Source organism: Calonectris borealis, chromosome 13 (assembly GCF_964195595.1).
Source record: "Calonectris borealis chromosome 13, bCalBor7.hap1.2, whole genome shotgun sequence".
NCBI classification, from domain to species: domain Eukaryota; kingdom Metazoa; phylum Chordata; class Aves; order Procellariiformes; family Procellariidae; genus Calonectris; species Calonectris borealis.
Window position 1 is genome coordinate 15,763,736 of NC_134324.1, and position 23,794 is coordinate 15,787,529.

General features: G+C 38.7%; 2 protein-coding genes across 17 annotated transcripts in view; both read left to right on the top strand.

Moving 5' to 3' along the window:
• The window catches only part of MTM1 (myotubularin 1), a 46,729-nt gene extending 29,620 nt beyond the window's left edge, over positions 1-17,109 (top strand). For 3 of the 12 annotated variants that reach the window (XM_075162285.1, XM_075162294.1, XM_075162286.1), the window contains 8 exons: positions 1,235-1,423; positions 5,040-5,225; positions 6,270-6,476; positions 9,830-9,922; positions 10,783-10,896; positions 11,250-11,426; positions 12,228-12,370; positions 13,807-14,459. In XM_075162285.1, coding sequence (XP_075018386.1) covers positions 1,235-1,423; positions 5,040-5,225; positions 6,270-6,476; positions 9,830-9,922; positions 10,783-10,896; positions 11,250-11,426; positions 12,228-12,370; positions 13,807-13,867 — 1,170 coding nt within the window. In that variant the 3' untranslated portion in view covers positions 13,868-14,459. Of the gene's footprint in view, positions 1-1,234; positions 1,424-5,039; positions 5,226-6,269; positions 6,477-9,829; positions 9,923-10,782; positions 10,897-11,249; positions 11,427-12,227; positions 12,371-13,806 lie in introns of all 12 variants that reach the window. The other 9 variants (XM_075162291.1, XM_075162297.1, XM_075162296.1 and 6 more) reach the window with 7 other exon arrangements.
• Positions 17,110-17,540: 431 nt separating this feature from the next.
• The window catches only part of MTMR1 (myotubularin related protein 1), a 40,347-nt gene continuing 34,093 nt past the window's right edge, over positions 17,541-23,794 (top strand). For 2 of the 5 annotated variants that reach the window (XM_075162275.1, XM_075162279.1), the window contains exons 1-2: positions 17,542-17,646; positions 20,491-20,596. The gene's annotated coding sequence lies outside the window, so the exon portion shown is untranslated. Of the gene's footprint in view, positions 17,647-20,490; positions 20,597-23,201; positions 23,226-23,794 lie in introns of those variants that run through there. The other 3 variants (XM_075162284.1, XM_075162276.1, XM_075162283.1) reach the window with 3 other exon arrangements.

Below are 23,794 nucleotides of genomic sequence, written 5' to 3' on the forward strand. Positions count from 1 at the left end.
TGTTTTAACTAGTATTTCAATTTGGCAAACTCGGAAGAGGTGCTGCATTCTTAGCCAGCATCAGAAAGCTGCCTTGAATCTCAGTTAATTTCCAATAGATGTGAAACTTAGTATGATAAGTATTTATTAGATATGGTATTTACTGACAGGCTAGGCCTATAATTATAAATTTACTATATACACATACATGTATGTATATGCATAATATATAATATATATGTTAAATATGTAGTGTGTGTATATAGTTCTTATAACCTAGCTGTATCTTCTCTGTCATCTCAAAATTCATGCCAGGGCTTTTGTATGCCTGTACAGTGAGACTCATTTCCTTGGTAATAGTAATTTTATTCTCGTCAGGAAATAACCAATCATACTCACCCGCACACACACTGACAGGTCTCGTTTCCAGATATACAACTAAGGGTTGTATTTCAGGAGTGAATACTTTCTGAGGATTTTTTTTTTTTGAACTCTGATGTTCTTTCACTCTGTAACCCACAATTTTCAGACTGGGTGAGAATACTGTTTCTTAATATTCTTCAACGATAAAGTTGGAGTTTTTGCCTGCTTCTTGGGGTGCTTATCTTTAATCTCTTGCTCTGCAATCTGTTCCCTGGGCAGCTCACTCTCTCTTGTTTGTGGTAAGTCCCCTCTGGCTCAGAAGAACAACAAAGGCAGCATGCACTCTGCTCCGGTGCCTCCGCTTTGTAAAGAGGGCTGAGGAATAAAATGTACTTTAAAGAGAAGGGGAAACATTCAAGATACTGCAGAAAGGTTCAACTTTCCTTCCTTAACCAATAAAAGGGAAAAGTTGTTCTTGTAGAATTGGAGCATCTTAGTCACCGTTTCTACAATGAGTTCATTCTTCTGATATTGTTTCTTGGTTTCAGCAGGCATTGCTATGTCTGTTTCCAGTTTGTTTTTCAGAATTATTTTTGCAATCTAAGACTTGCAGGAAAATATTAAAATACACTGGATTATGTAGGTAAGTATAATTTCAATAAGAGTTAAATATGGAAGAGAATGAACTTTTTCAAAGATTATTATTATTAAATTTTATGAGACTAAAGTGGAAGCACTGGGGATCTTCAAAAGATAATCTGGGGATTACCTTAATAAAATAAAAAGTGTTAATTTTCATATTATCTATTTTCAAAGAATGTAACTTTAAAATCTAAGTTATGATTTTTTAATAAAATGTATTTCTTCTAATGTGTTTTTGACATGTGACTAGGTTCTGTCATGGATTCATCCGGAGACTCAAGCTGTTATTATGCGCTGCAGTCAACCCCTTGTTGGAATGAGTGGCAAGAGGAATAAAGATGATGAAAGATATCTTGATATCATCAGGGAGGCTAACGGGCAAATCTCAAAACTGACCATCTGTGATGCTAGGCCCAATGTCAATGCAGTCGCGAACAAGGTAAACAGATGCTTAATAGTCTTATTTGTGAAGGGGGGTGGGGAGGAGACTTATTTTGAAGTTTTCTGTGAGGAGGTTTTTGGGAACAGTAGTAATCTTAGTGTAGATAAATTTACATAATCAAACACTGAGGCTCAAGGTCATGAAAGGACATGAGTGCCTAAAGTAGGTCATAAGCAGGGTTTCAGGACCATGTATGGATTTCCAGACATGCTTTACCCTGTCTGTTACCAGTCAAGCACAGATCTTAGCACGGGACTGAAATCAGATATGCCTACACTCTGCACTGTGAGGTAGACGTAGGCTGAGCTGTAGAGCATGTCCCCTGTTGGAATGACATGCCACCTCTATGCAAGCCACAACTTTGCTTCATATCCTCTGGGAAAATTCTGTCCTGGAAAGGCTGTGTGCGTAAAGCCAAGCCCACTGATAGGCATCCTTTGTTTGGTTCTTCCTAACCGTGACATGAACCACTTCAGACCTATCCAAGCATCCAACAAATAAAGAGAAAGTGACGAATAAGTTTAATTTGGGGGTTTGCACGCTAAACAGCAGCATGGGTATGATATTGGATACCTAGATACCTGTTCTTCCCTAGGTTCCTGTAGTTGGTAAGTGCAGTAACAAAAGTAGTGTTTCCATCTGACAAAGTGACCATTTTTTTGCTAATCTGCGATCAAAGCCTAAATGGGATCAGAATCATAGAACAGCCCGGGTTGGAAGGGATCTCGAAAGATCATCTGGTTCAACCTTTCAAGAAGAAAAGGTGTCCCTGCGCCTTGATTTCCCCTCTGCACCCCCCCCCAACTCTGGTGAGGACCAGGTTGTTCAGGCATACTCAGATAATGCCCGTCACAGCGTGTCCGTATTTGTATTTGGCATAGAGCACAGCAGACATGGATGTGCTCCATGTTTATGTGAAAAGCCTAGTTAGGGAGAAGCGCTGAAGGACACAAGTTTAATGCTTTCTTCATATGAGACTGTACCAACTTCATTCCCTCCATGTCTAAGATAGTCCCTTACCCACTGAATTTCAAGCACAAATGAAGTGGACATGCTCTTCAGTGCGTACTAGTGAAGTTGTGTGTCTGCACAGCAAAGAGAGATGAGCTCAAGAGGGTTCGAGATCTTAGTGAAACGATAAGTGTGCTTATCTGGGAGAGAAGGAATTCTAGCTTCTGAATCATTTTGTGGCACAAAATGAACACTAATTTAGTGGAATGAGTCCTCTTCAATGTTTGTGCTGAAAGGAATACGAAATGGTAAAACTTGTTTGCCTCTAGGAGGTTTATATGTAACAAATGTTAAGTTGCTTCGGAATTCAAGAGGGACAATAATGTTAGTGTTTTGCTCTGTGCAACTTAAACGCATGCGTCTGTACCTTTACAGCCCTCTTCTCTATAATAGAGAAGATAATTTATTAAGCAAGGAATAAAGCTTTTTTTTTTGTATAGCACACATTCTTTCAGAGACTCTATCCTAGGGGTTGTTTGGCTAGGTTTTAATCTGATGGTTTGTGTTTTGAGAATCTGCCTCAATTGCTTGCATTTTACTCTACAAATTGCATTATCCTCTACACACTGAATTTTTATGGATGAACAAAACATGCAATCCTTCTGTTTGCCTTGTGGAAGGAATGTCAAGTCTTACATTAACTTAAATTTTTCCCCAGTTCTTGGACAAACTCAAATTTTTACCCCATTTGTTTCAAAGATGTATTATGGCCAAACTTTATACACATATACTTACTGAAGTATGAAGCACAGTTTTCAGCTTTTTAAAATGGTCTATGTATTTCACCCATGTGTTTTAATTAACTCCTGGTATGTCTAAATACGGAATACTCAATCATAGCAGTAAAAGCAGTAGGGTGCATTTCTGGGTCTGAGGGACAATGACATACAGAGTGGAAGCCAGTGTTGATCAGCACTGAAAAAAGTTTTTTAACAGCTGTGAAGATTAGTATAAGCAAAATCTTGGGCTACGCTACTCATGCATTCCTGTGTTCTTTGTACATGGTCAAGACCATGCAGTCAGTAGGACTTCATAATACTCAAAGGAAAGAGAAAAATACAGTCGTTACTACTTTTAACACAGAACCTGGCAGCTCTGAGAATACCCTCACATCTGAGGAAGGAGATAGAGAGCATAGACTAGAGGTACTGTGCTACTACACAGAAATACAGGTGGTACTAATGGGGAAAGGCTGTATCATACTTTAGGTTGTTGTCTGATGTGTAGTTGGTGGCTGTAATGGCTTACAAAGGCAAAATTTATTTATCACAATTCATGGCATGGCATGAATGCAGGAAATGCTGCGATTTTGCAGCTATCTTCGGCAAACCTCATCAGTGGTACTGTGTCCTAAAATGCGTGTGGCTTTTCCACTTCCTTTTGTGACCAGGCACATCCCCTGCTGTGGTGGTGATTAAGTGTTTTGAGAGAGCAGCAGTAGAATAGACTTTCTGCTTATGTGGCTCTTCAATTTCTTAACGATCTAAGTACATGTTTAGTCTTCAGCAATAAAATTTAATGTTAGAAAAATTACTTTAAAGTAAACTTTAATGTTATTACCAATTTACTTCTTAGAGGCAGAATCTAAGATTCTTGAACTTAATTCTTAAATGAAACGTAGCTTATTCTTAACTGGACTCTTAAATTTAATTTTACTTGGCCAAACATTTTATCATTTTTAACTATTTCAGTATCAGTTCAATTTTAGTAGTGAATAACTAGGCAGTTTAAACATAGGAAGGTGGGTTTTTTGTTCATTTTTTTTTTCAGTAGCAAGTTTGCACTGGTAAACCTGAGATTTGCTCTCTTTTGAATTAGTGGTGTAAAGAAACAGACAAATCCTTTTGACTGAATTTCTTTCTCATTGGTACGGAAACAAAGAAATTTTATTTCCTGGAAATGTGATCTAGTATGTTATGAGTAACTGCTGTTTTGTGTGATGTACTTAACATTTTAATTTAACCTTAATCTGTCTGGGAAGTAAGTTGATCTCTTTTGTATTCAGAATCATGAGTTTGTTTAATCCTTGGTGGGAAAAGTGAACATAAATGAAGAAAAAAATACTGACATTGTAATGTCAGTTGGTCAAGGAAAAGCTGTTTCCACCATGAATCTCAAAAGTAATGAGGAAGGTACAAATGTCTCTTTATTCTCAAAGCAGTCTGAGTCCTGACTGATGTGATGCTGGCCCACTGTCCCTTACCTGGCTAGTTCAATCCTATTCAAAGGCCTCCAGGCCGAACAGTGCGAACAACCTTTTAGTGTTAATCTAAAATAATTAGTTTTCCCTTTTAGGGTTACACCTTTGAGGTTTTGAAAGGAACTAGGCTGGCTGGAGCAACTTGAATGTCTTTCTGGCAATGTGCTATGCTTAATATACTCCGTCCTTTTGGACAAAGGAAAGCCCCCAAGTATTCTTCTCCAGCATTTGCCCTTCCAAAGCTCGTAGCTGAGACTGATGTTTTAAACAAGCAACTGAAATTATATATTGCCCAACTACAAAATAAAGTATAAATAAAATTCAGTCCCTTCTGGCTCTGTTGAAAAGCTGCTACAACAGTGTATATATGACTAAAGTTAATTTTAGATCTTTTGTTTGTAGGCAACTGGGGGAGGATATGAAGGTGAAGATGCATATCCCAATGCGGAACTTTTCTTCTTGGACATTCATAATATTCATGTCATGCGAGAATCTTTGAAGAAGTTGAAGGACATTGTTTATCCTAATGTGGAAGAATCACACTGGTTGTCGAGTCTGGAATCAACCCATTGGTTAGAACATATAAAGGTAACTTTTTGCTGTTTGTTTGAAATAACGTTTGTCTAAATCTGTCATATCAGACTTGCTTTCTTTGCTAGACTTTGAGATAGTCCTGGTATGGAACAGATCAAACTACTTGGACTGCAAAAACAGCATCACTGAGTGTTGGCTTTTTGCCAACTAGTCTTAGAGTATGTTATGAGATATCATTACTAAGCAACAGTAGGTGAAATTCAATGTTTATTGTCTGGCTCAAGTCAAATGTCAGTCTTTGATAGAGGATTAATTGTTAATCTGATCGCCTTTACATGTGTGAGAACTGATTTATTTTGGTCTCTAGCAATACAGGACTACAGATAACTGTCATTGTGAAGAGTTAGTAATTCCTTTAGTTGTCAGTATGTATGTGACTTTATTCTGTGAATAATGGTTTTGAAAATAAATCTTGTAAATTTATTTGTAAACTTTGTAATTTTCATCTTGTAGCACAAATAAAATACTTAACACTGGTAATTTACCAGTGTTCTTAGTTGAACTAGTTGACCTTTGAACCTTTTGCCTCAAGTACAGCTGTGCAAAAGCATTTAGAGTATTATGTAATGAATCCTACTTAATACAATTTTCATTTTAAGTTAATATTTGGAACATAGGCATATTAGAAGGGTACAAGTTCCTTTTTCCAACAACTGAGATATTTCACTAATTTAGTTCAAAGAAAGCAGCCAAATGAAATACAGAATTTTTAGAGAGTATATCCTATGGTAAATCCTCTCTTTCTTTAAAGAAGCAGCTTATGTTCTTTGGTTTATCAAGGTTGCTGTTTTCTGCCCCCTGTTTTAAGAATTTGCTGTGAGATGAATTAGATCTTACTAAGGGATTAGGGAACCAATCTGTTTCTCTATTTTTATACAATAAATTTACTTGATCTCCTAGAAAATTCTTTTCCAATTAACTACACCATGCTCTTTAGGTCTTTTAATGGAAACAGTATCAATTTAGATACTGTGTAGATACAAAGAGATCAATTTATTTGTGTTAGAATGGTAACACTAATCTGTTCCTCTTTGCTAGCTTGTCTTGACAGGAGCTATTCAAGTGGCAGACAAGGTATCCTCAGGAAGGAGCTCTGTGTTGGTTCACTGCAGTGACGGCTGGGACCGGACAGCACAGCTAACATCGCTGGCCATGTTGATGCTAGACAGCTACTACAGAACAATTGAAGGCTTTGAAGTTCTGGTGCAAAAAGAGTGGATAAGCTTTGGACACAAATTTGCATCGGTAAGAATTAGAAGATAATTGCAAGGACCATGCAACATTAACATTCTAAAAAGTTTTTAATGTTAAACTACTCGTCGTGTCAAGGTTTGATAATTCTTTTCATTATTTTGGAATTCTGATTTAAAACATTTCTGGGTAAATCTGAGCAGAGCTTTTGGTTTTGGTCCTGTTTGGTTAATACTTTTTTTGCTATTCTTTCTCTGAGAACTCATATTTTGTCCTTTACACCCTTTTAAAAACACAGAATTGCTAGGGTTACTGTGGTTATTGAGCAAGGAAAATGAGAAGGCAGAAAAATGATGTCCTCCCAAACTTTTCAGAAGAAAATCAAATAAGGTTGGGACATGAGGCTTCTCCCTCACCCTCTCTTTAGACTATTTTGAATGTCATGAGAGGCAGATGAATGAGTCTGGCCAATGTCTTTTAGGTGATGTTTTGAATGCTTCTTCCCAAATGTTCTAAACTTTTCATAATAGCTCTCAAGGGGCTGTCACTGGTAGTGCTGGTTCTAGTTCAGTTGTCTTCTGGATGCTTAGAACTTTAAGTAGAAATTGTGTATAGCAAGTCCTTAATATCCTACCCATGTATAATGCAAAGTCAAGGGTGTTTGTGTCAGGAAACTTTTCAGAGTCTTAGTGGAACTTCTCTTAAATTTGGCAGCTAACCATTTAACCAGGAAATCTATATGAGGAACATGGAGAAGCAGAATAGGTTGCCAGGGAGAGTGTGCTGGGATATGTAAACGTAAAAACATAAGTTGGGAGCTTTACCAACAGTGTTACTTGTTGATTCTGAACCTTGTAATTCACAGTAAGAAGTTTCCACATCTTCAGTAGAAGTTATTTGCACAGACAATTTGTCCTAGTGGAATATTCTAAAGATATTACTTAATATTCCTAAAATTGGGAAAATGGGCAATCTGGAAAAATCAAGAAATGGCAAAAAAACCCTATGTGTGTATTTCATGCCCATTTTACATTTGCAAGAGTGTCTCAGTCATTTGGAAATTCATGTATAGCTACTCAGCATGAATCACTTCACCATTTAGGTGAAGGCTGCGGCAGTCTTTGATCTGACATTCTAAAGGTGCTTTGAGGCTTAGGAGATTTGCATTTTGATTGTTGGGAGTGATATCTGCTGTAGTCCAGTTTTTTGTGTACTTACCTGTAGTCTTCTAGTAGTGATGTGTTATATAAACCTCTGAAGTATTCTGTCTTGGTAGGGCCACACTGGCTTGCCTTTTTATTCTCGTATTTTATTTTGTATTTTTAAAAAACGTTATAGTCGCGATACAGATAAAATTAGATTGTGTAACTAAGAGACTTGTAGCCTAGCACGTGTTATGGTTTAAGACAAAGCTTTAAAAGAGAGATCTTTTATGAACAAATTTGAATAATCTATGATTCTTTTTATTAAGCCATTAATTTTAGTTTGAGTAATCAAAGGAGTTTGTTCTCTCCCAAGAGATAATGTTTTTTTTCCAATCAGTGAGGTAGGACTTTTACACCCTTTCCAGATAACTAGCTCAAGTCCACTGGTTCATCTCTGACAATGTAGCAGAATAAGGGTGATTTAAATAGCTTGCTTTTGCTTAAACTACTATTTTATTTTCCCAACTTGCTCACTCAAGTAGTAATCTTTGGAAATGGTTGAAGCCACTCTTCTTTAACCGTCTGCGGTTTTCTGAGAGTACTGTATATTTTTATTTGATGGGTTGTTTAGTTTATAGTGAAGGTAGTCCTTTTCTGGAGTGTTCTGTAAAATAAAAACTGATAATGCAAGCAGAAAATATTTTGATCATACATGCTCTGTTTTAATTTGGTAATTATTCGGTAGAACTGTGAGTTTTAATAGTGAGGACTAGGCACTTCAGTGCAGTTAGCATTTCCTGAACCTCATCTTTGAAACTATTGTTGTGATGCCTTCCCTCAAGTGGGGAGTTGGAGAAGAGTAGGGTGTTTCTTATATTGGCTGGGTTAGAGCAAGCTTCGTGTTTTCATGTTAGCAGGGTTGCAATTTGGATGTTTTAATAACACATAACTAAATAGTAGACTACTTAATAGCTCCTCTCTGTATTTTCTCTCTAATGAAGTGCACAGTAAGTTTCCTTGTTGAAAAGGAATTCCCTACCCCAGCTTTTCTATGTATAGTGAACTTAGTGCAATATCTAGATGATAAAATCGCTTGCTATGTGGAATGTCGTTCTAATAATGCATTCTAATATAAGAAATATGAGACATAGACATAATTATAGGTGGAAAATACTCAGACATCCGAAAACTGCTAACCATAGTGAAAGGACTTCCACTCCTTACTGAACACAGGTATGACACTGTTAACAGATACCATGTATTTTAAACCATGAAAACTGAAGAGCAAGGAGGCCAATTTGTTTGTCTTCCCTATAGTACTTTTCTAGCCATTTGCTAATGTTGACTGAGTTCAGCTACAATCCCGCATCTCCCTCTATTTCCTGCCATTCAATTCTATTATTTTAAACTGTCTTGCAAATCATTGTATAGAGAAATGTGCTGGTTTTATCCTTTTTCACATCCTCAAGACATTAAGCCTGCTATCTTACAGGCAGATAGACAACATCTTAGTTCAACATGCATGTTCTTCTTTTGTCTCCTCCAGGCAAGTATGTTCAAGCAGAATTATGGAGTTAATAGAATTTCTTTTCTCTGAATCTCTTATCTGTTCTCAGCTATCAAATGTGAAAAGGGAGGAAACAGCTTTTACCAAACCTACTTTTTGTCTGTGGGGAGAATTCCTTTGATTGTTACTTTGGATTCCTCAGAATAAGCGGCTCACCCAAACTTTAAAAACGTGCATTAATTTTCTGTCAAGAACATGAACGTTTCTTTGAGCTCACTCATGTTCACTCTATACCTCAGGGTGAATCTTAGGTTCAAGTGTGGAGGGGGAAGAGGAGAATCTGTGTGGATAGTTTAATGATCTAGGTTCTCCAGTGGCTTAAATTACAAAAGAAGACAAAGTACATAACTTGGCTTTTGATATATCAACTTATTACGTAAATATAGTTCAAAATATATCTTGATTATTTGCAAAGTAATAGATGCTTTAACAGTTCTGCTTGTCCAATAACTAGCAGGTTTTTGTAACAGGACCAATTATCACTGGAATTTTTCTCGGACATCTTTGGAACAGCTTTGCAGTATTTCTGTATATCTGAATCTCTCCTCCTTGGTGCAGTAACTAATTTTGAAATCATAAGAACAGGTTGCTCTATTACGGAAGCATTAATATTCTAGTGCAAAATAGGAAACAATGTCTATTGGCCATAAAATAGACTGTTTCGGTTAACAGGAAGCTGTATTGCTTCATTTCAGAGAATAGGCCACGGTGATAAAAATCATGCTGATGCAGACAGATCGCCCATCTTTCTCCAGTTTATTGATTGTGTGTGGCAGATGTCTAAACAGGTATGTTATATCATTCTTCAGAAGGTAACATTGTTAGGAGATTACTGAATTAAAAACCTAGATCTTTATTTAAAAAAAAAGTATTGGAAGAGGACAGCATACCCCTCTGCTGTGACACTGTAGTCAAAAAGAGTGTATTTACCTTTAAACCATACCATCTCTCTACCCTATTTCTAAAAATGGTGTACAAGCTGTAGTTTTATGTTGCTTAATATGGCATTGGCTATGCATGCAAGGCTGGTGTGTCTTGGATATGGGCTTCTCAGAAACATACTGAGAGCTGTGACCCAGCAGAATGGTTTTACAGGAATTGCATCCAACTATCTTAATAGGGTGTGTTGTTTCATTTCACCATTTTTGTGAAGCTGTCCCTTGAACTACAGGGAGAAATGTTTTGTCAAAGCTTGAAATGGAAGCTTGGGAGCTGTTGAGTGCTGAGATTTAAACGTTGTATTTTCAATAAGTAAGGAAACAAAGCAGAAAACTTAGTCCGTTTAGGGCCAAGGCTTAGGAGCTAAACCCTTATTTTCCTGTACGGTGCTGCACTATAAAGTGCACTATGGATATCTTTTTCTGTCTTGTTAGTAAAAATGTAACTGTAACTATTCTGTATTTTATTCTTCTTTTTAGAAATTAAAGGCAGTTAGAATATTTTGAAAAGAGTTGTTTTCAGTGACTTGTTTGAGAAAGTTGAACACCTCATGTCATCTGAACACTTACTCTGCTAGAAAGTATTAGCTTAAAAATTATTGTAGATGTATTCAGGCTTCTAAACGCCACGTTTAGCCTCTTAACCAAGGCATATGCGTCTCTCCGTGCTTTTACGATGTGAAGAACGAATTTGTCTTTTCTGTTTTTAGTTTCCTACGGCCTTTGAATTCAATGAGCAGTTCTTGATTACAATCCTGGATCACTTGTACAGCTGCCGGTTTGGTACTTTCTTGTATAACAGCGAGTCTGTTAGAGAAAAAGAGGTTAGTCAAACCACTGATTGTTCAATTGTGTTGCTGTCTTGACCCTAGATGACTACAAAAAGTTTTGGTCATATGGTATTTGGTTATATTTCTTGTATGACAGTGGTTTTGAACTGGCTTTATTCTCGTTATAGAGTAGTTGCATGGTAAATTCATTGGTTTTGGTATCTTAAAGACTATGCAGTCACTAAAATACTTGTCAAGGACTGGTTTTGGAATATTTTTAATACAGTAACTTACTATGCTTCTAAGTAAATCAGAAGTGTATTAATTTTAGAATGTAACCATGGTTTCTATGATGGATTTCCTGATTTTGTGCAATATTTACTCTTCTTATTTCAATTTCATTTTAGAAAGTGACTGAGAAAACGTTATCGTTATGGTCTTTGATAAACAGTGAAAAATCTAAATACACGAATCCTTTTTATACTAAAGAGCTAAATCGAGCACTCTATCCAGTAGCCAGTATGCGTCATTTAGAGCTCTGGGTCAATTACTACATCAGGTGGAACCCAAGAATTCGGCAACAAGTAAGTAAATTCTCTATAATATACAAAATGCTTTTAGACTTCGGAAATAGGGGTTTGTGTCGTAACTGACTTGTAGAATAGTACCTGTAATCTGTTCAGGTTTTTAATATTATATTTGTGAAGATGGAGAAAAAAGGTGAAAATGATTATTCAGAATTCCTTTTTTTTTTGACTAAGCTCTTTTCCGAACACTGAGCTTATTTCACTGCTTAGTGTCAAGTCGTCCTCAAGCTCTTTCTAGCCCCTTTTCTCGGGGACAGGGCTGGGGGAGCATTTTTTAAGGGCATTTGATGCTATTAAAGGGTGAATGACAATGCTTAGAAACAGGGCTTAATGATCCCTGAAGAGGTAGGGCATTAGCATCACAAACATGCTTAGCTGCATTTGCTTTGTCTTTATCCGTTTTCTGAGAGACTGTATGAAGTTCTACAAATTAAGATGATTTATTCAGTCCTTCTTCAAAACTGCTATCTGTATTGATGGCTTATGGTAAGATTTTTTTTTTTAATGTAACTTTGATGATGCAACATTGTTTACATTGTGTAACTTCTGAATGAAAGTTGTTACTGAAAATTATACAAGTGGATCAGATCGGAAGCCCAGAAAAGCTTTTATCAAATTACACATAGTTCAGTTCTGTGCTTTTAATGTTTAATATATGTACACTCAATGTTTGTTACAATCTTGCTAGAAATCTCAGCGGTGTGGCATGTAAAGATAGTGTATAGAGACTTATTTATTCTTCTTAACAAGTTGCGGAGTTTTGAGTAGGAGAAGATAGACGAGCAATTTCTTTGACAGAAGCAGTCTTCACAATCCAGCCCCTGGAATGAATCAGGAGTTTTCAAGCAATGCACTTCCTTTTCTGCAGCTGGTCTCCTGTATTATTTACGACACTTCAGAGGCTGCAAGAAAGCCAGACAGTTTGCTATATTTTCTTACAAGTATGTTGCCAGTTTTAATTTGGAGTTCTAGTTTTAAAGCTTTTGTTGCTTGCTGTGAAAGATGAGGGCATTTTGCAAAAGGTGAATCCAAAGATTTATTTTAGAAAGTGAAGGATTATAGGGCATGCAAATTAGCTGTAAATCTACTTAAAAGTGCACTTTGCCATTATTCAGGAAAGATTTTTAGCAGCAGTTCCATATTAGAAATGCAAACCCATGTGATAATCTGGTCCCTCATTTTCACCATTTCTATATACAAAACGCAACAATGTTTTTTTGCTGCACACGAAATTTACGCTTCGTCTTGACTTAAGGAACTGAATAGTGGACATGTGGCCCAAACCAGTTTTCTGATGACCTTTCTTAGTGCCATTACTTAGAAGTATGTTCTGCATCAGACTTCAGTCTAATGAAGAGTCTGGTCTGTCACTAGCAACATCATTAACCCTACATCTCTATCATCTTAGTAACTACATTCAGTCATTGATCCAACTTCTACAGTTGCTTCAACATTCATCGCCGTCCCCATCTGGGGTGCATAGTGAGTGGTGCACGTAAGAGTGCTGGTTCAGCTGGTTTTGAACTGGTGAGGCATTTACATTTGCTCCTGAAACTGTACTGCTAATAGCTTTTAATTACAGGCAGTTAACTGTGAAACAGCAGTAACTTTTTGACAGGTATATGCAGCTCAGGGTAACTTCAGGCTCTGTATCTGCCTTGGACATTTGTAATACTACTTTTCTATTTGTTTCATTACTCTATCTGAAAAAAGAAGCTAAGCTTAAAATGGAAACAGTTAAGATGCTCTTTCTGTGAGTAATCTCCTGAAAGCAAGGACAGTTGATTTTAAACACATTGAAGTTTACTTACAGAATTCACTAATGAAGTTTTGCATTTATTTCACTTGTTTATTTACACAAAGTTGCAAATCTACTATTAAAAACTGAAGTAAATTTCATCAGTAGGGGAAGCTATTTAATCTGGAGACATGAATTTCATCTTAATCTGATCAGTGTAGCTAAAATAGTCAGTCTAGCTAAACACTGTTTTTAGGGAAGATAATGAGACATCTGACCTCTGGAATCTAAAACCTTTTAATAAGTCAAGAAGAGAAAAGCTTCTGACAAGGTATTCACACCTATCTTCCACACAATATTAGATAATAAGAAAATAAAATCCATATGCTCCAGGAAGTGCTGGCTGATTTTATTGAGGTAGGAAAAACTGTTTTGTGTAAAGATTTTCTTTGGATGAGAACAACTGGAAGACAGAAGGCTCTTGCATTATTGAAAGAAATATTTCTGTTTAGCTACAATTTGTTCCATATGTTGGAAACTACAAATACTGAGTAATGCCAGAAAAACACAAATACCAGAGCACAACTGTGTAGCAGTAGTTGGACTGAAGTGATAAGACTAATATAGATCTCTTTCTAGCAGCCAAATCCAGTGGAGCAGCGTTACATGGAGCTCCTTGCGTTACGTGATGATTATATAAGGAGACTTGAAGAACTACAGATCACAAATAATTCTAAGATATCCAATTCATCAGCCTCATCAGCATCTCCCTCACAAATGATGTCCCAAGTACAAACACATTTTTGAAGAAAATGTTGGCTTCATTCTATACTGTAATAGCAAGTGGTGCTTAACATAGATCTATAGCATACAGAGGAATATTTTAATGCCTTACATTAGACTGTCCTAACACAAATTATTTTAGACTGTCTTCATTTGAGGAGGACTTCAAAACCAACAAAACCAACTCTTCAATTACGTGCCTTTCAGAGCCTGTGGACTGGGAACGTTATTAATCAACTTCTAGATATGGAGGGCTTTAAGAGTTATTTTAGAAAGTCTGGTACAATTGAAATTAAATTGATTTATTGTTTTCATAAGAATGCTTTAATTTATTACACTTAGGTCATGTTCCTGTAAGGAAATTCATGCTCAGTCTTACATGTCATGAATAAACACATTAATGGCAATAGGAATATTCACGTTGTGTAAAATTAGGTATGTGTGTATTCCTGTTAGGAATACGTTTGTGGAGTTCACGAGATAAAAATAAATTCTATTGGAAGATTTCAGAGAGAAGTGTTGAAATTTTCTGGTTACCTGAGAAGTCCAAATTTTCCTTTTTGGAAAGAAACAAAAGTATGGAAGGCATTTCACTGATATGCTTCTAATTAAAAAGTTCAAATAGCTCAGTAGATATCAAAATAAAAGAAAAATCTATTTTTTTATTGTAAATTGATTTTTTTTTTTAAACAAATGACAATTGTACTGGATTCTGAGAAGTCCTATTTTGGCTAACTGTTTAGCACTAACGTATGTTACAAATTATCACTGTGGCAATATTGGTTTTTTGGATTAATACAGAATAAAATGGTTCTAAAGAAGGTTTAGAAGATAATTAAAAACAGACCCACAGAGACATTGCTTAAATATCCAGCAATAGCCATAATATTAAAGCTTGCATTTTGTCCTGTAAAAGTAAATGTGCCTATTTAAAGGAGCTTTTATACCAAAGTAGGCAAAAATTTTCAGTTACAAATACTGTTGAAAACTTGTACATTTATAGCTTAGTGTTTAATTTAACTTTTGCTCAACGAATTTATTCTTAAGTATTTAAGGGACTTCAGTATACAAGATTTGCATATAGTGTGTGCACTTACATTGAACCTTCCATTGAATTCTAGTTTCAAGCCTTCATTTCAGAGGCTTCTTGTAAACCTTCAATTTGTTCTTTTCAGGTATTGTTTTAAATAGTTGCAAGCATTTCTTATGACAGCACAAACCTTGCTACTTGATATTTAATTAAAATTTTGCATATTCTCAGAAGTTTAATGATATTCAGGCAACCCAGGAAATACTGCAATTCAGAATCCCTAGAGGACTCTATCTAATATTGTTATTTTAGAGGAGATATTTTGATGCTTGAGGCTTCTGTCATTGTAAATTATTGTACATGTGGTGAGTTTTGATCTGCAAGATATAATAGGATTATATATAAATTAAGTTTTGTGTAAGTAAAATAATATAGTTTATTAGAAATTCTGCAAGTTTATAAAGTGTAAATATTTTGCATATGAAAACTGATTTTTAAAGCTATAGTTCCATAAAATAAGTCAAAGTTTAGAGGACATCTGGGTATTTTTAGAACAGTATTTCTTCAAAGGAATAAAAGTATACAGCCTCTTGATTTAATTCAGTATATACACTGAATTGCACTATTTTTTTCAGGGAAGCTCGGAGCATACGGCATGTGTGTTCTAAATACACATGATTTATATGAGTTCTTATTGTCCTCTAAAGTTCATTCTCCTGTCAATGTTCTTCAGTATGTGTTTCCAAAATAGCAACATTGTCCCAAAATCTTGACTACTTAACGTAAATAAGATGCATTACATCAGATAAATGAAGAAGGATACTCGATTGTTCATGATATATTTACATTTTGAAAGCTATGCATATTCTGGTATATTTGTCTTCTACTTACTTGTGGTTTATAAAAGAAGCTATTTTTTATTAGAATATTTAAAGTGTCTGTATTTGATTTGAACGTATTGGTGACATCTCTGAGCAGTGTGGAGAAGTTCAGAAAATCTAATAGTTTTTACTGTGTAAACACTACATGATAACCTACTGCTTTTGGGAAAGTGTAATATATAATGGAAAGGATCTTTTTGCACTTACTTCATTACATATATACCATTCTTCGTATTACTGGTTCAGTCGAATTTCAGTCTTTGAAGCGCTCTAACATAGCTCTGTGCGGGCTTGGGTTTTTTTTCAAGTCAACAGATGAGATACTTGTTCTAATTCTATTTTTACATGGCAATATTAGGCGAACATAGGGGTGGTTTTAATCCAATACTTTCTGGAAAATACTACTTCAAAGTTGTGAATGTAGGCATACAAGCTGATCAATGTTAACACAAAACTTTTCTCCTTTCCACTTAAATGCGTGATCTGGGCGTCGTTCTGCGATGCACTGCAGGCACGCAGGCTGTACCCGTGCGGCACCCAGTCCCCTGTGCACCGCTGCGGGTGCAGCAGCTGGCCCGTTAACCGCCGTCGGTTCCCTGTTGTAGCTGCCACAGCCGAGGACAAACCTGGGGAAGCTTTTGAGGTGGTGAATGAGAGCGTTCCAGGCGTTGAGTGCCCTTTCCAGGAGGGGTAAAAAAGCAGGGCTGGGATGTGAACATCAACAGCTGTAAATGCCCGATATCCCATACGAAATACCCATCTCGGAACGCTATTTTAGTTTTTTCCTCTCTGTATTCTCACTTCCATGGACCCGAGAAGATAACCTAGTTTTTGTGCTGGGCTTCAGTTACTTATTTAGAAAGTTTATTTGTTGAATGCCTTCTTTATTTGCTTATGCCTTATCCACCCGAGCATCACTGTTAATGGGTATACCCTAGAAATGATTTGCATACTACCTCCTTTTGACGTATTTTTAAACTCTGCCTTGAGTTCGGTTTTTTGTCTCACAGTGAGCATTTTGAGTCATGCTTGAGAAAACAGGTTTTTGTAACTGACCAGGACTCTCCTCCTGTGCTCCTTGCTGCTCCTTGGACCTCAGTGCCGGCCGCCCCCGCTGGATACCGCAGGACTGCTCTGGAGCTGGGCCTTATTTCTCAAGCGACTTTGGGGCGGGGGGAGAGCTTAACATCCGCCTGCCATGTACGTGTGTGAAGGGGAAGAAAATAAAGATGTCAGTTTTAAACCCTTTGCCTCTGACAGACGTGTTCATGGAACACCGAGAGCTGACGGCGGTCCCTCTCTCGCAGCAGCGGGGCTGCCTAGCGCCCGGGCGGCGGGAGGGGGTACGGCCTGCGGGGGTGCCCGCCGGCCCTGCCCTCCCCTCAGCCCCGGGCCGGGCCCCGCGGAGGCCGGTGGCGCGGGGCGGCGGCAGCCAGGCCTTCCCCCGCCGCGCGGGGCCGCTGCCCGCCCTCGCGGCGGCGCGGAGGCCTGTGGGTAAGCCCCGCCGCCAGGTGACAGCTCTCGGCCGCCGCCGGGGCCCGAGCGGGCCGGGCTGAGGCGGCAGGGCCGGGCCGGGCCGGGCCGGGCGGGCGCCGCGGAGGGGCGGGAGTCCGCCATCCCGGCGGCGCAGCGCGTCCCGCCGGCGGCCGGAAGCATGGAGCGGGCGGCGGCGGCGGCTGGGCCGGCGGTGGAGGGCGGCGGCGTGAGCCGGCGAGCCGTGCGGGCGGGGGCCGCCGCGGCGGCGGGGGCAGGGTCGCGGCAGGCCAGCACGGAGACGCTGGACAGGTGAGCGGAGCCGGCGGCGAAGGGCGCGCCCTGGGCGGGGGGCGGCGGGAGAGGGGGCTCCGCTTCCCGCGCGGGGCGCCGCGGCCTGCCCTCCCCGCGGGGCCGGGCGGCGGGAGGCGGCGGCAGGCGCCCCTCGGCCCGCGCCTCCGTGGAGCGCGGCCCCCCCGCCTTGGGGCGGCCTCCCCGTCGCCGCCCCGCGCCCCGAAACCGACGTAGAAGCGGAAGCGGCGCCGCCGGCCCGTGTGGCTGAAATCTGGGGGTTCATTGTTGTGCGGCCGCGCAGGCCGGCGGCGGATTTTCCCCGGCGAGAGAGCGGGCTCTTGTCAAAGTTTCCTGCTGGCGGCTGTGTGCTTTTCGTCAGCAGCGGCATCGCCTTCGCGAAGGCTGAGGCTGCCTGCGGGACCTGGGCCCGGCGATTTTTGGGGCAGTGCGTAGCGCCTCATCTTTGCAAACTCAAGGGAGGCCGGTCTCAGCTTTTAAGTCCGTATTCCCGACTTTTGTTTCATGCAAGCGTGTTTTCGCCTGCAGAGGTGTGGCTGCCCCGAAGCAGCGCTGCGTGTCCCCCGCGTGTCGGTTCCCCTGGGGGTGCGGTGGCCCCGTGTCCCGCTGGCAGGCGGGGCAGGTGCTCGGTCGGGCGGGGCAGCGGCTTTCGGCGGGGCGGGTGCGCAGGAGCTTGGCGCCGGGTGCTACCGCACCGGGTTCGGCCGAGTAGCTCCTTCCCTCAGAAGTTCCCCGCTGGAGACAGACTTCAGAGCTGAATTTAAAAATCCTTAAACAAGGAGTAGAAACTAAAGGAAATTTCACTCAGATGAAAAATAAAGAAAAAAGACTGGATTTAAAATTCAGTGCCAGGTTCCAGTCTCCATATTCCCTCTCTTTTCTGTTAGGAGAAACCTGGAGTTTTACATCGTTCCAGTGAAGGTGGAAATCAAATGCCCATCTTCTATCACCAAAACTTACATCTTTGTGTTCCTTATTAATGCACTTTCTTATCTTAATTTGCATCTTTCTTTCTTCTCCTAATCTTGTTCTACCCTGGAAAAGGTATAATGTCTGTTTGTCATATAACTTATTTATTTGCCCGTGCGGTTGTAGCAGGCTACGCTCGTGTGCGTGGCCTTAGATGAGACAGAATGAAAAGACGCGTACTGGTATGTGTGCCGCTTGACAGATGGTGATAAGTCACATCGGTATGATCAGCATCCTGTGGTACACTGATACACCCTGAGACGCTGATCGTAGGAGGTGGACCTGCAGTCACATTCGTTTTCCTGCTGTCACTAACTTTGTTGATGTAGTCATTCCCGGTGAAGATAAGCCATAGAAAAATAAATCCTTTTCTTAATTAACAAGTAAATGTTTATTTGGAAACAAACTTAGGCAAACCCTAAAGAGATGCACTAGAAATTAGGAGATGTGAGAGAAGGAGAAATAAATGATATCAGAAAAGGATTACTGTAGGGTTTAGCTCATGCACTCTTTTGCAAAACTTAAGGGAAAAGTTTCTCTAAGTGAATCTGGACTCGAGTTCAGCACTAACCTGAGAGTTATCTTCTTGGTCAAGCAGGAATATCATAGATGTGTTTTAGCTGCAAAACAACATTGGTGTTCTAGTACTGTGTAGAAATTTGCAGGTGGGGAGAAAGCTACTAAAATTTATCAGAAAAATTCTGAAAGAGCTTTCGTTTCAGGTATGAAGTTGTTGCATGCATCTTCACCTTATGTCTGCCTATCCCAGCAGAGTTAGTGTGAGCAGAGACCTCTAGTTAAGTAGTAATTGGTCATCTTATGCCATTATCCCACCCTCTTAATGTGCACCTGTTGGGTATGTGTATGTAGTTACTCACATCAATGTCACAGGATACTCACAGAATCCAAAGCTAGTTTATGAATGAATTCTAAAAATGAATTAAAATTTTCTTTTTGTGTTTGATTTCTGAATAAATCTATTGAAGAGTCCAACTAAACTGTCTGAAGAAATGGCAATTATCTAACTCATCAGCTGAGGCTGCCGTGGCACTCAGGGAACAGTTCCCTCTGGCATTCCCAGTTTTTCATCAGATGCTGGCATGTTTTGAAGCAGACCTAGCGCACTTCAAAGTGGCTGGCAGCAAACTGTGTAATTGCTTCTCACTCTCAATACTGCGTTATTTGTAAGCAGCGCTAGTTCAGGTGACTCAAACACATCATCTGGGATTTAGTGCGATTCCGCTGTTCAGATGCTTTAGGGTTCTTATAAACACCCTACATTGCAGAATTCCTTGGAGTGGCATGGGAAGGCCCGTCCTGAAGGTTATTCAGAGCTTACTTTATGAGTAGTAAAAAAATATGGCTAGCTAGAAGTTACCCTTTAGAAAACATGTATTTTCTACATTTAATATTAATATAGAATACAACACTAATGTAGTTTAAATTTTTAAATACTAGCATAGAGTAATTTAATTTTGAGGATTTGCTGAATAATCACGAAATAATAATAAGGAAAGTGTAAGGAGTTTCCTATTACTTGATGAAATGAATTCCATGGATGGCTTTAAGAAAAAAATGTGTGAATGATGAAAAAAATTACACTGGATAAGGAAAGCAACATTTTTGTAAGTTCCTAGGACCCTAACCTTGCTTTTAACCTACTGACAGCTCTACATCTCTGATAAGATCTAGTAAAATTCTTTTCCCCAATTTGATCAGTGAAATAGTTGCATTCTGCCCACAAAGCAAGCTAATTTTTATGATGTTAGTGAGTATATATGGTCTTGTTTTCTTGATGTGGTCACTTGCTATGCTATTCTCAATATACATTTTGAATTACTGCTAAATAATTTGAAATATTCTTTTTTTTTGTAGCCCGACTGGATCCCATGTGGAATGGTGTAAACAGCTGATAGCTGCAACCATTTCTAGTCAGATTTCAGGGTCTGTCCCATCAGAAGGTGTGTCCAGAGACTACAGGGTAAGTGACTTGAGGAATGCATTGATTTGTTTAAGATAAAGAGTGAGTGATCAGGGAAGTCCTTGCTACCTTGATTATCAGGTGATAAGTACTTAAGTGATCGCTGAATGTGTCAGAACTAGAAACATCTCATTATGTGTAGGAGTCTTTTGAATCTGCTTTGTGTTTTCCTCCAGATTTAGAATAGTGGCATTGAAATCTACAGAATAAAAATGAAGAGAGAGGTGAAAGGAAAATTAAAAGTCAATGTTTTGAATAAAATGCCAAAAGTCAGTTGTCTTTTCTTTTGATTACTACATAAAAAAAATTTGGTAAAGTAGATACTGTGCAAAGAACATAAATCCCTATCATTTTTCATGGGGTTTCACCAGAGACAGAGAATTTAACATCAAACAAACAAACAAACAAACAAATAACCTTTTTCATTCCCTCCCAGCAACATTTTTGTCACTAAGGTAATGATTGCACAGTATGGTTTACCTGATAGGTTCCATTATGCTTTTTTACCTCTATTCTTTCATGGTCATTTGCCATTTCCTATAGCAGCCAATCAACTGAACTATCAAGAGTGGAGCATATGCAGTTTTCCTTCTACAAATTGACAAAAGTCACCTGTGTTTCAAGTCCCTTTAAGAAACCCAGGCTGCTGCTACCTAGACCCTTTTTTCTTCCTAGATTTGAAACATTTTCATGGTCTTCATGCAAAATGGCCAAATGAAGACTTTATCTTTTTTTGGTTTTTTTTAATTAGATTTTAAATTATTTTCTAATATGCTCTATGATTAAAAATTTTGTTGTCCAGAAACAGCATATTTTAGATTCTGTGACAGCAGGTCAGATTTAGCCCAAGCCTGAAGATGAATCCACAAAATGTTTTTGACCATAGTCTGCTTAAAAATTCACCTCACAGAGTTTCACACTATTGGCCCAGTCAGCAGCTTATACTTATAAAAAAGTGTAGCTCTTCCGTACTATGGCAGCTGAATTGCAAATGCTTACTTCAAGTCAAGGCTAACATCTTTGATAAAACATTGTGAGAAACCTTGCATTACAGCTGTCGATGTTGTATTTGCCCTGTAGATCAAGGACTTCATTTTAGTAAAACCCAAGTACGTAAGCTTGGTGTTCAGTTTATCTCTGAGTTAGAATGCATTCCTCTGGAATAAAGAGCACTTTTAAATTCTAAATAACCTCCTTCTCTATACCAAACTTGTCTTGGATATTATTTAACAGGAATAAGTCTTTTAAGGCCTAATTAAAATTCTACTTCATTCTCTGTTTCTTAGAAATGAAAGAAAAAAATTTAAGCCTGGTGGTATTCAGAATTTTTGTGTAAAAATTGTATTTGGCATCATTGCATTGCTGTGATTTGAAATCCCATATTTGTGTTTAACATCATGGAATTTTTTATCCTACAATATCTTTAATTACATTCAGGACCAGTATCTTGTGAAGTGGTGTCTGTGCTTTAGGAGAGGGTTTCCTTTGCACTCAGCTTCTGCAGAAGTTCAATGGTACAATTAGTTGCTTAGTCAGTACCACTAACAGGCTGGGTTTATTCATTATTACTGTGGAATTCACATGTAAAAAGATAATGGCCATTTATAACTCAGTTTTCTTTTGAGACATCTTTCCCTTTTGATGCACACTGATCAATTTTCTGGGTCTTCATTACCTTTGGTTACCTCGAATTGCTGCATTTAGAGACTATCTTACAACAACTCAGAAACTTCAGGTAGGGCCAGATGTGTGTGTTTGCTTCTGGAACTGGTCAGGCAGTTCTGTTGCTTTCTGCTGGGTTTACCAGGAACTCACTGCTTTATTCTTTCTTTCATCCTTTTTTTAATGTTTCAATCAATATGTTTGCAAAAACAGGTAAATACATAATTTCTTGTATCTAATGGTCTTACTCACATGACTCTGTAACTTACCTTACCAGAACGTATTTTAGGGGAGGGGGGAAATCAAAAGGAAGCAAAGGGGCTGCAAATGAAATCGCCGAAACTGGAGAGCGCCGAGGGAGCTCTTGCTTGCTAAACCCTACAGCAACATGATCTCACTCTGAGTTTGAACTCTGCTGTGTATGTCTTCTCTGACATACTCTCTGCCTGGGAAGTATTCTTGAATGAGGGGTTCATATAAATGAAAATTGCTTAGATTATAGTAGCTGGGTATAGACACCTGCAGAAATAAGTTGAGAAGAGTTGTCGCTATCCTTGTTTTGTCATTTGAATCTAAAAGATATGGTGGTTATATTTCATGGCTGTTATTGCAGGCTTATCGTCTTCCACCTAGAAGGATTATCAGGCTCTTTCTTCTCTTTTCACAATAGCACATTGTAACTGGATAAAAGGGTGATTAGGAATGAATGTTTCAAAAGAGCTTGGTATTTGTTACATCACTAAAATGAAGTGGCTAGGTTGTTGTTAGACCAAAATAATTCTGCAAATGAGAGCTGCATAGTTTTGTTTTGTTCTTTCAAAATCCGGCTATAATTAAAATGTTTGCAAGTAGAGTACTTCTGAAAATCTGATGAAGTAAGATATCTTTAAAAAAATCAAATCTGTGTGTTTTGTTGGATAACATTTTATATTTTAACTAACAGGTGTACAGGAGGCCTGTTATACGGGTAAGATTACCTTTGGCTAGCAGTAAAACGGCCTCCTACCTGTTTGTCTTTTGTGCTGTGTGAGATCTTGGTGTGTCGAGCGTTCTTCTTTACTTCATTAATGGTTTTTATGAACCAGTCAGACCATTTTGCTATGCAGTGCAACAGCTTCTTTGCCATAGAAATGCTTTATATACATTACAATGTTTTCGTGAGCAATAAAAGTCAATGTGTAAGAGAGCAGTATTTTTAAATTATGTTCTGAATGTGCAATACTAACTTCAGTTTTATTACATTAATTTTGACAAAATGGATGCTTGCAACTGAGGCTTACATGCTTCGGACTACAGAGTACTGTATTAGCAGCTCTAACGTGTTATCTATGCTAAAGAATATTAGTGGTAAAAGCGTTACGTCTTTGTCTATCCTGTTTAAATAAGGTACCAACTCATGCTTGCCTTTGTGCATGTTTTACCTTAATTGTTACCACCCTGTATTAGGATTGAAAGTTAGGTTTGAAGTTAGACACTAGTGCAATGACCTGCATCTTTTTAATGATAATTTTGAGACTAGGTCTTGCCCATTGTTCA